Genomic DNA, 15558 nt, shown 5'->3' with positions numbered 1-15558 from the left:
TTGCTAGAAATACAGAATCTCGGGCCCAGACTTGAGGATCAGGAAACCGTGAGGGGGAAGGCGACCAGTTAGTTTAATAAGGCCCACAGGTGATACACGTTAAAAAGTTTGAGAATCACCGCTCCAAAGAATTGCACGAACGTTTGTTCCTCGGGAGATTAACGAAGGCGGGAGGAGCAGGCCTCAGGGGGAAGACAGGGCCATCCGAAAGAACACCTGGAGCGGCCTGCTTGCAATGTGGGGAAACGCTCGATTCGGCCGCTGGGACCCCTGAGGGCTGCCCCTCAGAGGCCCGAGCCCTGAGGACGCCCGAGCCCTGCAGGTGGCGCTGGACGAGCCCTTGACAAAGAGGCGGGGTCTGCCGCGGGGGAGCAGGCTCCGCGTTCCTGGGCTCCGACGCCGCGTGCGGCTGGCGAGTCCCCGAAGAAGCTGCGCTGCAACTTACCGTCTGGTCGCGTCGAGGAGCGGGTGAGTCCCTTGAATCGTCCCGGCTCGCTGCTTGCTCCCCGCCTCTGTGTGTCTCTGCGAGAGCAGGCGCGGGCTCGCAGCCTCTGGAGGGGTGTAGCGGCTTGCAAGCCTCCCCAGTCCCGGGGCGGCAGCGTTCCGAGGCGGGAGCAGCTCAGTTCGCCCCTTATGCGCGGCTCCAGCACGCGCTGCCCTCCAGCCCTGCTCTCGGCCGAAGCACACTGCTCCGTTGTGGCCGGTCCAGGGGCTGGGAGCCAGGGACTCCTAAGGAAGTCATTTCGCTGGGGGCCCCGCGGATAGGATGGGTTGTTAAGTTTGCCCTTTGGTTGGATTCTGACGGCAGGTTTTCCAACTTGGCAAAAATCGCCGCGAGTTTGCATAGCATTGAGGAATGATTGGTACACAGTGCTTAAAATCGTGTGGCTTGCCTTCAGGTTTCCTAGTAACAGGGAGTTTTCATTTTAAGTTCTGGGAACATAGTCCTGCTCTTTCAGGCTCGGGATTGGGGTTCAAGTTCTCTCCAAATAGGCGATCAAGGAAGGCTTCGTATATGTCATGGGTTTGTAGACATAAATTTACAAACCCTTCTAAATTTCTTTCTCTTAAAAAAAAAAAAAATCCCCACAACATCCTGACAGTTACTTAGATTTAACACAGATATTAAGCAATGCTTTCAAAACAAAACAAAACAAAATATAGCCCAGTGAAGAAAAACATCTTAACCTTTACATAGTTAAATGTGGGGAAGCGAGTATACTCTTGAAAGTGTAGAAGGTTTGGAAATGCAGTGCAATCCATATTGTGCTCTGGTCATTGAGTTTCTTCATATTCTAAACTCTTTGACAAAAACATGAGTCAGTTGGGCTGTGTCAATATTTAGCAGGAACATCAGGTCAGCCATCCTCATACAGCAAAAAGGAACAGTCACATCAGAAATATGTTTTGCTTTTTTTAAAGGGATGAGAGTTAGAGAACTCTGGGTCAAATCTGGAGTTCCTAAAATCTGAACACTATGTTGTTTCTTGTTTCTTTTTCTTTTTCTTTTTTTTTTTTCATGAAAAGATGTTACTGTGGGATTTAAATGATATATTTGGTTAATGTCTGATGGAAACCAACATATTTTATTTGACGGATATTTTATTTTCTCGCCTTCTGGCACAAATTTGACTGTGGACCACAGAGCCAACAGGCTCCCTCACTGCTCTGGACTTTTCCTTGGCCTGGCTCTACAGTATGGTCTCCCCACCACACAGATGAATGGGTGGATACTTCTCCAAGGCCACTTTGCCTTTTCACCCAGATTTTGTACAAAGTGGCCCTCAATCAGCAAACACTGCCAACTTGCTTGAGGCCCCAGGACCAGGTCTACAAGAGAACCCTCACCCTTTCCATGCCACAATCTGCCTGTAAAACTTTTTTCTTTAAAATCCATTGCACTACCACACAGTTGTTGAAATTTCTGCCTTTTCCCCTAGACTTTGAGTTTGTGAGAGCAGAGGCTCCATCCCATTTAACTTCGTACTCTCACTGCCTGATACTGTTGTTCACAATATAGTTAATGAGTTGATATTGACTAAGTGTAGATTTGCATGTTAACATCTTTGCCGTCCTACAACTCAGAGTGAAAACATCTAAACATAGAGAATTATTTCTTGTTTGGTTGCAGTAAATAAAACTTCTATTCCTGGGGCACCCGGGGGGCTCAGTTGATTAGGTGTCTGCCTCTGGCTCAGGTCATGATCCCAGAGTCCTGGGATGGAGCCTCTTGTCAGGCTCCCTGCTCAGCGAGGAGCCTGCTTCTCCCTCTCCCTCTGCTGCTCCCCCTGCTGGTGCGTTCTCTCTCTCTCTCTCTCAAATAAATAAAATCTTAGGGGGGAAAAACCATCTATTCCTATTCCTAGACACATACATACCTCCCATATTACTGTATTTATAATGTTGGTTAAATCACTAAATGATTTGGAATTATACTTATTAAGGAAATAGAGCGTAAGCTCCTCCAGAACAGACACAAAGTCTCATTTCTCTTTCCTCCTCTGTGTCTGTCATAGAGTTGAGCTCCATAAATACCTGATGACTGGCATTTGCTTTACTTAGAGCTCTTTTACATGCCAATGATAGATACAAAAATCAAACTCAAGCGAAAAAGGGGAATGTATATTGACTTGGGTAACTGAAAATTTCATGATCTGGTCTCAGGAACTCTAAATACTTAAAATATACCACCAGCACTCTTCTATGTCTTTCCCCATCTCTTTTTTTTTTTTTTTTTCATTTAATTTTTTTCCCCATTTTATTTATTTTTTCAGTGTAACAGTATTCATTCTTTTTGCACAACACCCAGTGCTCCATGCAAAACGTGCCCTCCCCATTACCCACCACCTGTTCCCCCAACCTCCCACCCCTGACCCTTCAAAACCCTCAGGTTGCCCCAACCTCCCACCCCTGACCCTTCAAAACCCTCAGGTTGTTTTTCAGAGTCCATAGTCTCTTATGGTTCGCCTCCCCTCCCCAATGTCCATAGCCCGCTCCCCCTCTCCCAATCCCACCTCCCCCCAGCTTTCCCCATCTCTTGCTTGTACTTTAGTGTGGTAGCTTGCTTTTGTTCTCTTGAAGACATCTTCCTCCTTAGGGCATGTAGAAAAAGCACAGTAGGCTTCTATCATACCAACTTAACAAGGAGTTAGACATCTCTTTATCTTCCACTCCCCTATATAAATATCAGAGAAAGACTCTAATTGGTTCAACTAGGGTTATGCCATCCCTAAGCCAGTCAGTGCCATCAAGGGAATAGAGAATTCTGATTAGCCAAGACAAAGTCATATGCCAAAGGAGGGACCTTTCTCCAAATGGAGGAAATGTTTTAGATCATCAAAAAGTAGGGGGGAAACGTGGGCAGGCCAAAACAAATATCCTCAGCATGAATATTGCAAAATGTCAAAATACATAATATATGGCAAATGTCCTCAGAATGCTTGAACAAAGGCAAATGATTGGCGTTACGGAAAGATGGCTCCTCTTTATTTTTTGAGAAAATCAAGCCTTTAAATTTAGAGAATATTTTAAGTATTTTAAGCCACTCCTGGAAACAACTTCCCACTTAGTAAAGTGTTACAGGTGTTCTGAAATTAAGAAACACTTGTTTCTCATAATCAAGTTGTTACATATCTAAACTGTTTTTCTCATTGAATTTCATAAAGTGCAAATTGGCGAGGTATTCCTCTAGAAATAAATTTAGAATAAAAACAGCGAATAGTATTGTGATATCATGTGTTCCCTTCCTTTAAAAAAAAAAAAATGTTACATCAAGCCTGAGGAGGAGCTGTGAAGGGTATTAAGGCAAAGATTCCTTTGTCAGGTAGTAAATTTGACAAAACTAATTTCCACAGTGTTGACCAGGAGAATAGGCATATCAGTGACTGAACACAACTCAATAATTCCATTGGAAATGTACTAAAAATTCTTGTTTATCAACAAAACCAGTCTGTTACTTTGATGAGAAAATGGCACTCTGAATATACAGCCTTTTGGTCCTTCGTGCCACTATCAGGGTCACCTTACCAAAACTGTCTATTCTGTTTATTGTCTGAACCTCAGAATGCATTTCCCCATAAAATCATTTAATTAGTATTTCAGATTCCAGTATCAACCCCAAAAGTCTATCAAATATAACTTCCTAAAGTATAATCTTATATCAGCTAACTCCACTCAAAAAAAAAAAAAATCTTTCCTAATTCTATTAACTTTTAAATTCTATTAATTCTATTAACTTCTAAAATAAAGGGCAACATCTGACCCTTTGAATTCCCTATAGACATGTTTGTCATTCATTGCACCAATAGCTGGACAAAACAAAGCTGTTATTGACACAAGGGCACTGGTTTGAGATTCTGACAGATTATGTGAGGTTAAATGGTAAATCAGTCACTATTTTAATTGTACTTTGTAGGCCCTTGTGTGTCCTTGTGTGAGTAAATTCTTCTATTGCCCTATCAAACATTAATGTCTTAAATAATACAGACATGAGGAAGATAATGATGTTTATTTTCTTCGGTGGCTGACGCTATCCTATTTTACAGAACTAATGGAAAGCAGACAAGACATTACAAACCAAGAAGAACTTTGGAAAATGAAACCTAGGAGAAATCCAGAAGAAGATGATTATTTGGTAATATGTTAATAATACTTCATTGAAATCTAGAAACAGAATTTCAATGCTGTCCTGTATCTCCTAGGGTTGAAACAATGATTTTTTCACCCTAGTTGACAGGTATCTTCACTCTGATTCCTATGCCCATTGCGATGGGCAAGGGTTCGGGGTGGTAGATAAGAGAAATTTTACGTTGACGACGGTCATGGACTTGGCTGAATAACCTTGAATAAGTCACTGAAAATTCCAGGTCTTGGTCTATCTATAAGATGAGAAAGTGGACCAGATCGGCTCCAAGACCCTTCCAATTCCCTCTAACATTCTGTGGTCTAAGTTTCTTAAGAGAGTCATCAGTGCCCATATAACAATAGTTTTGTAAGCATACATTTTTTTCCATAGGCAATATGGCAGCTTAACAGGAGATCATCAAGTTGATTGATGATTCACCATTTAAACAAATAAATTCAATTTATTGTGAATAAGAATCACTTATCCCAAATGAAATCTTGCCATTTGCGATGACGTGGATGGAACTAGAGGGTATTATGCTTAGCAAAATAAATTGATCAGAGAAAGACAACTATCATATGATCTCCCTGATATGAGGAAGTGGAGATTCAACGTGGGGTGGTTGAGGGGTAGGAAAAGAATAAATGAAACAAGATGGAACTGGGAGGGAGACGAACCATAAGAGACTCTTAATCTCGCAGAACAAACGAGTGTTGCTGGGAGAGAGGGGTCAGAAGAGGGTGGTGGGGTTATGGACATTGAGGGGTGTGTATGCTGTGGTAAGTGCTGTGAAGTGTGTAAACCTGGCGATTCACAGATCTGTACCCCTGGGGCTAAAAATACATTAATGTTTATAAAAAATTTTTTTAAATTATTAAAAAAAAAAAAAGAATCACTTCTCCCACTTTTATGCCACCAGAAGTTTAAATGTTTCTTACTTATATCGTTTGACTGAAAAAGTGGTAGAAATGTTTGGCTCCAAACTCTTTTTGCCTTTCTAAATGATAAAAACTGCAGTTCTTACAGAAAGTATTTTATCTTAGTTATTTTAATAGGAAAGATAGTCTATACAATAATTTTATATAACAACATCACTTTTTAAAATTATTTTTGTGAGTTATTTTAATAGGAATAAGAAGATATTACAGGTACATATTCTCTAAAATAAGTGTGCATAAAATACAATCATTTTCATTTTTCAAGTTAACCATAATTGCTTTTCCGTAATTTTTCATCATTAACCAGAAAACTGATCCCAGTTGATTGTACTTAGATTGTTTCAACATGTAGAGATGACTTAAGCTGTATCATGCTCAACTCCCTTCTAAATGGAGCAACTGGAAAAAGCAGAGGATGTAACAGTGATTTATCACTGAAAGTAAAAGTCAAAGGGCAAGAGGCGACTTTTGAACACTGAAAATTATAGAGAACTATGTGAGTTAAGGTTACTCTGCATAAAATGAGGAAATGAGCAATATAATACATCATATTAAACATTAAAATGTTATGGTTTTACATAGAGAGCTGGAAGAAATGAGGAATAAGATAGTTGGTGAATAAGTAAATTAATTCATTAAATCATCAGAATATGAAACATCCTAAGTTCTTATTTAGAAGTGTTGTTTTTTTTTTTAATTTTCTGGTATATCAGTCAGCTGGGGAAATGACAAAATATTCAGCATAACCTTTTTTGAATTGTTCACTGCTTAGAAATGCAACTGGGTAAAGAAGTATAACATTCTTAGGAAATAGATCATCGCTATGGGATTTAACTATGTATATAACCTTTGTACCTTCTGATAGAGTGTTTGTCAATCATTACTTACACAAATGAGATGTTTTAGAAATATAAAATCTAAGTACAGCATGATGGAAATTATATATTTTTATAATTGTAATGAGTATATTATTCCTGACCCTTTGTACTTGAATTAATTAAGAATTTGCTTTTCAATTCTTTGTGGAGAGTTGCCCAATTACCAATAAGAATATTATAAAACAAATTCAACCATTATAAATACAAGTTTTATTATTTTTGTCAAAGATTGCTGGATTTTTTTTACGTTTTCAATTTTAGTTTCTCACTTACATTATTCCATTCTTCCATGCCTTCAAGGTACAAACACAATGGTCTCAGCTTTAATGGATAATCTTCTGTCTTTAGAAAAAATCATGTATTCCTCTGTCTTAAAGAAAATCAAATAAAAGAAATTAATGGAGAATCCCAACATAGCTAAATCCATATTCAATCAGTGCTACATAGACTATGACATCTTCAGCTAACCAGTATCCAAAAACAAGTTTCCAAATGTCCTTTTTTACTGGTAAGCACCATGAACAGAGTAAGTAATGTATTGAAGAGAAATCCCATTGTTTGTCTAAAATGTTGATTTTCTTTGCTTTGTAGGATAAGGACTCAGGAGAGACCAGCATGCTGAAAAGATCTGTGTTTTCTCACATGCACCCAACAACCCACTTTGATGGATTTGATTGTCCCGCCGAGCTTCAGCACAAACAAGAACTCTTTCCAATGTGGCGCTGGCCAGTTAAAATCGCTGCTGTCGTGTCATCTCTGACTTTTCTCTACACTCTTCTGAGGGAAGTAATTCACCCTTTTGTAACTTCCCACCAACAGTATTTTTATAAAATCCCAATCCTGGTCATCAACAAAGTCTTGCCAATGGTGTCCATCACCCTCCTGGCACTGGTCTATTTGCCCGGGGTCATAGCAGCCGTGGTACAGCTTCGTAATGGAACCAAATATAAGAAATTTCCACGTTGGTTGGATAGATGGATGTTAACAAGAAAACAACTGGGGCTTCTCAGTTTCTTTTTTGCTGTGCTGCATGCAATTTATAGTTTATCCTATCCGATGAGGCGATCCTACAGATACAAGTTGCTCAACTGGGCATATCAACAGGTAAGATGACCATACTGCCCACATCGCTGAACCAAAAAGTCTAAATCTTCCAACAAATTAAGGCTTTCTTATTTTAATATCAATACCCCAAACCTCTTTTGAAATGCTGTGTCAGGAAGGTAATCTGCATTTTTCAGTGTTTTAGTATAACTCTCCTTTGGAGCTTGGTTGTATATAATTTCACAAGGAAGAATTTTTTTTTTTAAGTTGAAAATAGTAAACTGTAACTTTAACAACTTAAACACATATTTTGTTCCTGGACAGGGCTACACAGCAACCTTCTTCCCCCTCATGAGATGACTTTTTAATGTTCATTGTTCTTATCTACCACACAAGCACGCACATTACAATCCTAACCATCAAATAACTACGATATAAATTAGTAAAACAAGTTTTATATATATTCCAAGAAAGAGATTCATAGCTCCAACTCATTTCTCACAGAAGAATGCACAAACAAAGCCACAAATTTGTGGAGGCTCCTAGTTATCAGGCCCTCTGCCGTAGACAGAGGGAACGTAGGAGATTCATCTGCCAGGAACAAATGTTGTTTGCATTCCTTCTCTCCCCTTCTCACCCTCTGGTAGGTCCAAAAAAATAAAGAAGATGCCTGGATTGAGCATGATGTGTGGAGAATGGAAATTTATGTGTCTCTGGGAATTGTGGCACTTGCAATATTGGCTCTATTAGCTGTGACCTCTGTTCCATCTGTGAGCGACTCTTTGACGTGGAGAGAATTTCACTATATTCAGGTAAATTGTATATCAAATAACTCTAGTTCCTCAAAAAGGCCAATCTTTTCTGTGCTTATAATATCATCAAGTATATTGACTTTACCCCATAAAAAATCACAAATGGTTTTCCAGTAGCAAAGATCCTACACTTGTTCCAATCAATAATGTGCTCTCCAATAATTTTTCCCTATCACTTCTAAGTAGAAGTGTTTTCCAGACATAAATAAAAAGCATTACTCAAAGAAAAATATTTCTAACATTTGGGGGCACCCAGGTGGCTCAGTCAGTTAAGCAGCTGCCTTTGGCTCAGGTCATGATCCCAGGATCCTTGGAATGGAGCCCCACCTTGGGCTCCTTGCTCAGCAGAGAGCCGGCTTCTCCCTCTCCCACAATTTCTAACATTTGAATGTTGTTAGACAATTTTCTAGCCACCTAATAACAACATGGGTGATATTTTAGGAACTTAATAGTCATGGTTTATTCGTTCCCAAATAAACATATTCTTCTGCCTGCCCTCTGATTTTACTTAATGCCTTTTACGTTACACAGCTTGATACTCTCTTTAAAAAAGCAACTCTTCTTGAAATTTGGAGTTTTAACTACCAAAGGTTTTCTAATATCTAATTTTAAAGATTACTTTTTCCAACTTGTGTTTTTTTTTTTAATTTTTTTTTTTCATTTCTTTTCAGTGTAACAGTATTCATTGTTTTTGCACCACACCCAGTGCTCCATGCAACACGTGCCCTCCCTAATTCCAACTTGTGTTTTGTGTTGCCTACTGACTTGGAGTTTCTCAGCATTCTTGGGATTCAAAATTATCTCGGATTTATTGAGGTTCATCTTCTCATGGTAGATTACAGCCTAAGAAGACCAGGAGGCAAAGGACTAAATTTAATTTAATCATAAGCACTGCTGAGATTTTTCAAAGTACATAGCTTTAGCTATTATGGGTGGGCGTTTTTGGAAGTTCCCACACAGTCAGACATTTCTGCACTATCCCTTCTACACGTCTATACATGTCCTCCTACAGACACTTTATCAGGACATCAGATTAAGCAGGAACACCTGTCTCCGTCTGAATTATTACAATAGAGCTTGGAAATGGTGCCACATTTTCCAAGCAGAGTACTTGCTGATTGTGTATGTTTAGCTGGATAGCCATTAGAGTTCTCTGTTCCTCATTAAATAACTTTCCTTGTACATTTGCTCTGCCTGTCACACATATGCTGAGTACCACTTTTTTAAAAAAGATTTTATTTATTTATTTGACAGAGATCACAAGTAAGTAGAGAGGCAGGCAGAGAGAGAAGGGAGGAAGGAGGCTCCCTGCCTAGCAGAGTCCGATGTGGAGCTCGATCCGGGGACCCTGAGATCATGACCTGAGCTGAAGGCAGAGGCTTAACCTACTGAGCCACCCAGGCACCCCTGAGCACCACTTTTTAGATTTAATTAGGAATTCAGGCACTGTATCTTGACTACCCAGCCATGTTGCTATGTACATAAGACCTAGTCCATAGTAAGTACACAGGACACATTTGGAAAGAGGAATATTCAGCCAAGCCTGTGTATTTTTCAATTAATAACCTAGAAACTTTTCCTTTACAATCTGAGAACTAGTTGTTCTGTGATTTACCTTGGAGACTGATATTTGAAAATATAAACTTAGCTATTTGGTTTTATTCATTGGGGCTTAAGAGTGCTTACTGCTGAATAATTGTGAGTTGGATTCATTCTGGCAGGCTAATGACCAGTAAAGCGAATAGAAATCAAAACTTATCAAAAAGAGCTATTGTCAGAATGCTATAAAATTACATAGGTGAACAACTATTTTTGAGCAACTTTTTCTGGACAGTGCCAAGTATCCCAGTACAAGTTGGAACTTTTCTTCACATCTTCCTATCTCTATATGTTGTTTCAACAGTGGAAATAGCTGTTGGCGTTTTCCCACCTTATCCGGATGTTTCATTTTTAACATAGGCCAAGCTCATTCACCTCATGTACCAAAATCAGAGTCACTTACTTTGGTTGCTTTCATAATTGGTAAATATCCCTGGCATCAAATTGATTTTTGTACTAATCGTCAACCTGCTAATAATTACTGAGCACCTAAAATGCACAAACCATTGTGTTTATTCTGCAGGGGATCTGTGATGAGTAAAAGTCCCCAATTTTAGATGTCTCTTGATAGGCAGAATGAAGGCAAATGCTCAAGAGACAAAGCACCATAAATTAAACATCATAAGACAGATGAACAAAGTATGGAGCAAAGAAAGACAGTGTTATTGGTTAGCTGAAGTTGAAAGGAGATTGATTGTGAATTTTCTCAACTTAAATAAACTGGGGGCAAAATACCACCCAAAGTAAGAAGGGGAGGTGGGGACTGTGTGAGGAAAGTAGAAAGATGTGAGTGGACAATGTTGAGAAATATGTAGGGAAGTGCTTACAGATGTATGAAGGAATTTCCAAGCAACAGAACAGAAGAGGTAGGATGGAATAAATTCTTATTCAACCAATCCCAACAAGATCATTTTTTTTTCTTTTGCAGAGCAAACTAGGAACTGTTTCCCTTCTGCTGGGCACAATACATGCATTGATTTTTGCCTGGAATAAATGGGTAGATATAAAACAGTTTGTGTGGTATACACCTCCAACTTTTATGATAGCGGTTTTCCTTCCAATTGTGGTCCTGTGTTGTAAAGCCATACTGTTCCTGCCATGCTTGAGGAAGAAGGTTCTGAAGATTCGACATGGTTGGGAAGATGTCACCAAAATTAATAGAACTGACATGTCCTCCCAGTTGTAGAATCACTTGTTTACATGCATTTTTGTTCAATATTGATATATTTTACCATAAATGTTTCAGATTTGTATTCGTTTATTAAAATGACCACTTGAGGGTCTTAACGTATCTTTGCAGCTGAGTCATGAGTTTGAAGTATGTGTAGTTCTCTGTAGATTTGATTCAAAGCAATAAACAAAGCAATCTTTAGCACATTCCCTGTGTTCAGTAGAACTAAGCATAACAAAACAATCACATCTGATTCGTCAGTCTGTGTAGCATTATAAATAAAAGGCCTTGTAGTCCCAGTCCTTAAAACTCATTAAAAGGTATCAGGAAGCCTGAAAAAATACATTATCTGGTTCTACCATGCAAGTATATCCAGTATTTATGATTGTTGTTAAAGATGGGTTTCCTTTTCCTGTAACTGGCTGTTATTCGTGCAACACCAATTGCAAAAAAACACAGATTGTGTCTACACAAGTAAGGCAACAGAATAATATCAGATATATGTCCAGGCAAAATAAAACTCAAGCTATCCAAGAGAAAAAGTAAATTCACTTTTATTTATATGAGTTACATACAATCCAGTTGGAAATAATACGTTGGTGAAAGCATACCTTGAACTATTTCCTCAAAGAGCAAGTAGACGTCTGCTGTCAGGACTCGCTAACCCAACAGACTATATTCTTCAGAGATTTCTTATAGTTCGCAAAACTGACTACAGACCTTATCTTTTATATAGATAAACCATTTATTATGATTTAAAACAATAGAACTAATGCTAATGATACAAGGAAAAACAGTATATTCACTGAGAGTTCATTTTTTAAAAAATTTTTTATTCTGTTAAAAAAGGACAATTCTTGGGAGGCCTGGGTGGCTCAGTCGCTTAAGTGTCCAACTCTCGACTTTGGCTCGGGGTTGTCAGATGGAGCCCCTCATTGGTGTGGAACCTGCTTAAGATTCTCTCTCTCCCTCTTTCTTTCCGTACCTTCCCCCCAAGACTTTCTCTCTTAAATGAATGAATGAGTGACAATTCATTATTACATGGGGGAGCTAAGGAGCCTTCTGGAGTATAAATTTGGGCTCTACACACTATTGAGATTCAGATTTACAGAGAGAGATCTATGTCTGGAGATAGTGAAGAGTTCAGAGTAGCATAATTGGAAAGAGCAGACAATGGTGCCCTGGAGAAATAATTCACCATTAGAGAAGAATCTAGGGCTCTTAAATTGCAAAGCAGATTCTTCAGGGGGATATAACAATGGTACTTCTTTACTAAGCATGTGATGCGTATCATGCCGTTACCAACCAGCCCTGGGATGCCGCGGTCAAGTACCTGCCCTCTCAGCTGCATTGCATGATGGCATAGTGGCAACATGTCCAGGACTGAGAGGGAGAAGTCAAGTTCCGGCCTTCCTGGCACCAAGACATCATGGAAGCTGCTGCTTGGGAACAGGGTTCCAACCTGAAGCAGCATTTCCATGAAGCTGTCAAGGACAGCAGCTGAGTTCTGGCTTGGTTACTGGAGTCCTGTCTCTGTTAGCCACGGTAATACACAACAACAGGCCTATTCTGAAATACAGAATGTATCCTTTAGGGAATTCCTAATGGTAGAAGGAAAGGAGTCTACGAGGACTTTAGAAATAAAAAAAAGATAGAGATTCAATTGGTACTCACAGGGTTTTGGAAACCAGACCATTCACACTTGGGTAACTTTTTTGAATTTTTTACAATGGTTGGGTAGTATTGTTATGAGAAGAAAACAACAAAAGTTGTCTTAAAAAGAACAAATATTATATTCTGGTATGAGCTTGGATTTCCTTTTACTCAATGGATTTTTTAAAATTATGTTAATCACCATACACTACCTCATTAGTTTTTGATGTTAATGTTCCATGGTTCCTTGTTTGCCTATAGCACCCAGTGCTCCGTGCAGTGGATGTTTAGAGAGCACCTCCCTATATAAGGCCCAATGCTAGACAGAATATATATCAAGATAGAAATGAGCAGCGCCGGGGCATCTGGGTGGCTCAATCATTAAGCATCTGCCTTCAGGTCCTGGAATTCAGCCCTATATCGGGCTCCCTGCTCAGCGGGAAGCCTACTTCTCCTTCCCCACTCCCCCTGCTTGTGTTCCCTCTCCCACTGTCTCTCTCCTGTGTCAAATAAATAAATAAAGTCTTTTAAAAAAGAAAGAAAGGGGTGCCTGGGTGGCTCAGTGGGTTAAGCCTCTGCCTTCAGCTCAGGTCATGATCTCAGGGTCCTGGGATCGAGCCCCACATCGGGTTCTCTGCTCAGTGGGGAGCCTGCTCCCCCTCCCTTTGCCTGCCCTTCTGCCTACTTGTGATCTCTGTCTGTCAAATAAATAAATACAATATTAAAAAAAGAAAGAAAGAAAGAAATGACCAGTCCCACCTACAGTCTCAGAGGAAAGACAAATTTTAGGTCAGCAATGAATTCTAGGCTTACTGGTATCCTTAAGGAGGAAATGACCAGCTCTGCCTAGTAGGGCAAAGTCAGAAAACTGTGAGGTTGATGCAAAAAAACAAAAACAAACAAACAAACAAAAAACTAAAATAAAGGAAAAGTAAGAGTCCTTCAGATAGAATGGGGAGCAAAAAGAAAGGTATTCCCCAGTTCCTTTGATAAGGTGATATTTTTAATGAAACTACTGACACAATTAACATGATTGTGGAGGACACACAGGGTCTCACTGGAGCACAAAAAACAGCACCTAGGAGAGCTGCCGGCCAGGAGCCCTGAGCCTTCCTTCCTGGGGGCTTCCTTTTTTACTTAAAATGAAGTCTCTCTAGGGTTTATTTACTTTAAGTATTTGCTCTATAGGAATCTTACAGCCGTTCACGAAAGAAAAAAATTTAAATGATGTCTTTTTACTACTGTAATAATGAGTTCATTTAATGTTTTAAGACCATAAAAAAGAAATGTATGATTCTGATCTGATTTTCAGACCGTAGACCACACATCAGGGGAAGCCTGTAAAGAATGATTAAGCACAGGATCTGTAAAATTAAACATAAATTAATAACAAAAATAGGTAATTTTCATTGGTAACATGAACTCTGGAATTTTCTTCCAAGAAAATGAACAAGTTGTAGCTCCTTTTCTGAAACTGGTCTTCAAAGACCAAGTACTAGAAATGTTCCAGCTTGGATTTAATTTTAAGTTTTCTTCGCTTAATTAGGAGTTCTCTTTCTTCATGCCAATTTTTCCAGGTGTTTTCAAGAGGCCCTCGGAAGAGGTAATAAATTATTTGATCCATTTGTAGAAAATAATCCTATACTGGAAGAAATTAATGAATCACTGACTTGTGACCATGACACATGACCCAAGGCTAAAGTTCAGTCCTTTCTTCTCAGCTAATTCTACTTCTTCAGCTGGTCAGGGGTCCTTACATTTCTCAGTAGTGAGATTCCCAGAACTATTAACAGATGCCCATTTTAACCGTGCCAAGAACAAGTTGCCAGTTCATGTAGCTGTAAAATTATTGACCTGGAAGAGACCAGTGAGATCACCTGAGCTGCTAATCTCCTGCCCAGTGGCATGACCCCCACTGAAATGAGGCTCCCTCAGCAAAATGTTAGTTATTTCTGGATAATACTAAAGAGAGAGGAGGGAAAGCAAACACAGGTACCGGTATTGTAATGTGAAGAAGCTGTTGATCTTCCCAGAACCAAAGCTCCCCTGCACCTCAGCCAGATCAGGGAGTGGCTGGTTGGGCAAGATCTGAGAGTCAGAGAACCGGGAAGCTAAGCTCAGGGATTACTTATGCCTTGGCCCATAACACAGGAAATGACTTCAGACCTTCCCTGTCTTGTAACATGAAGTTGTGACCACAAAAGATAAATAATGGTTTTTCACAGTGTAAGAGTTGGAAGAGTAGGTTCTATTTTCATTTTTTGTAATATAACATTTTTTTTTTTTTAGAGAGAGAACAGGAGAGGAGCAGAGGGAGAGGGAGAGAGAGAATCCCAAGCCAACTCCCTGCCCAGCCCAGAGACCCATGTGGGGCTCAATCTCACGACCCTGATATCATGACCCAAACCAAAATCAAGAGTTGGATGCTTAACACTACGGAGCCCCCAGATGCTTCTTTAATACAACATTTTTAAAGCAAAATCCCTCACAAAAGTCCAGCCTGTAATGGGGGTCAGATTTGAAGTGGGGTAGTAGGACCAGAGACTGCTTTTTTGTTCCTTCTTCCATTAGGCTCACGAGCCTCTGTGACAAATTGGGCTCCACGAGCACAGTTTGAAAACCACTCCCCATTTATACACATAAGGGAATTTATCTTTTTGTCAAAGATTACTTATCTGCAAAGCACAGAAACCTACTCAAAGTCACTCAGGTAAAGGAGGAAAATAATGATAACATAAAGGGGATGCTGATCTAACCCACAGGTAGAGGGGACGACTACCCTTCCGGGCCCTAGAGCTGGTCACACAAGACAAGTTCTAAGTGCCTCTGCTCGCTCCAT

The 15558-nt window shown here is 39.7% G+C and overlaps 1 protein-coding gene across 1 annotated transcript; it reads left to right on the top strand.

Moving 5' to 3' along the window:
- Positions 1–384: 384 nt before the first annotated feature.
- On the top strand, positions 385–11183 carry STEAP1 (STEAP family member 1). The gene is made up of 5 exons (XM_046021117.1): positions 385–468; positions 4545–4633; positions 7032–7544; positions 8132–8296; positions 10824–11183. Exons 2-5 carry the CDS (start codon positions 4550–4552, stop codon positions 11079–11081), a joined length of 1020 nt encoding a protein of 339 aa, XP_045877073.1. The 5' UTR covers positions 385–468; positions 4545–4549; the 3' UTR covers positions 11082–11183.
- Positions 11184–15558: the final 4375 nt, after the last annotated feature.

This window comes from Meles meles, chromosome 10, assembly GCF_922984935.1.
Source record: "Meles meles chromosome 10, mMelMel3.1 paternal haplotype, whole genome shotgun sequence".
NCBI classification, from domain to species: Eukaryota; Metazoa; Chordata; class Mammalia; order Carnivora; family Mustelidae; genus Meles; species Meles meles.
The sequence above is the reverse complement of the archived record's forward strand: the minus strand, read 5'-3'. Positions and strand labels throughout refer to the sequence as shown.

Coding starts and splice junctions, on each gene's coding strand:
- STEAP1 (XM_046021117.1), top strand. CDS start 4,550: ATGGAAAGCAGACAAGACATTACAAACCAAGAAGAACTTTGGAAAATG. Junction 7,545..8,131: donor TCAACTGGGCATATCAACAG/GTAAGATGACCA, acceptor ACCCTCTGGTAG/GTCCAAAAAAATAAAGAAGA. Junction 8,297..10,823: donor GAGAATTTCACTATATTCAG/GTAAATTGTATA, acceptor TTTCTTTTGCAG/AGCAAACTAGGAACTGTTTC.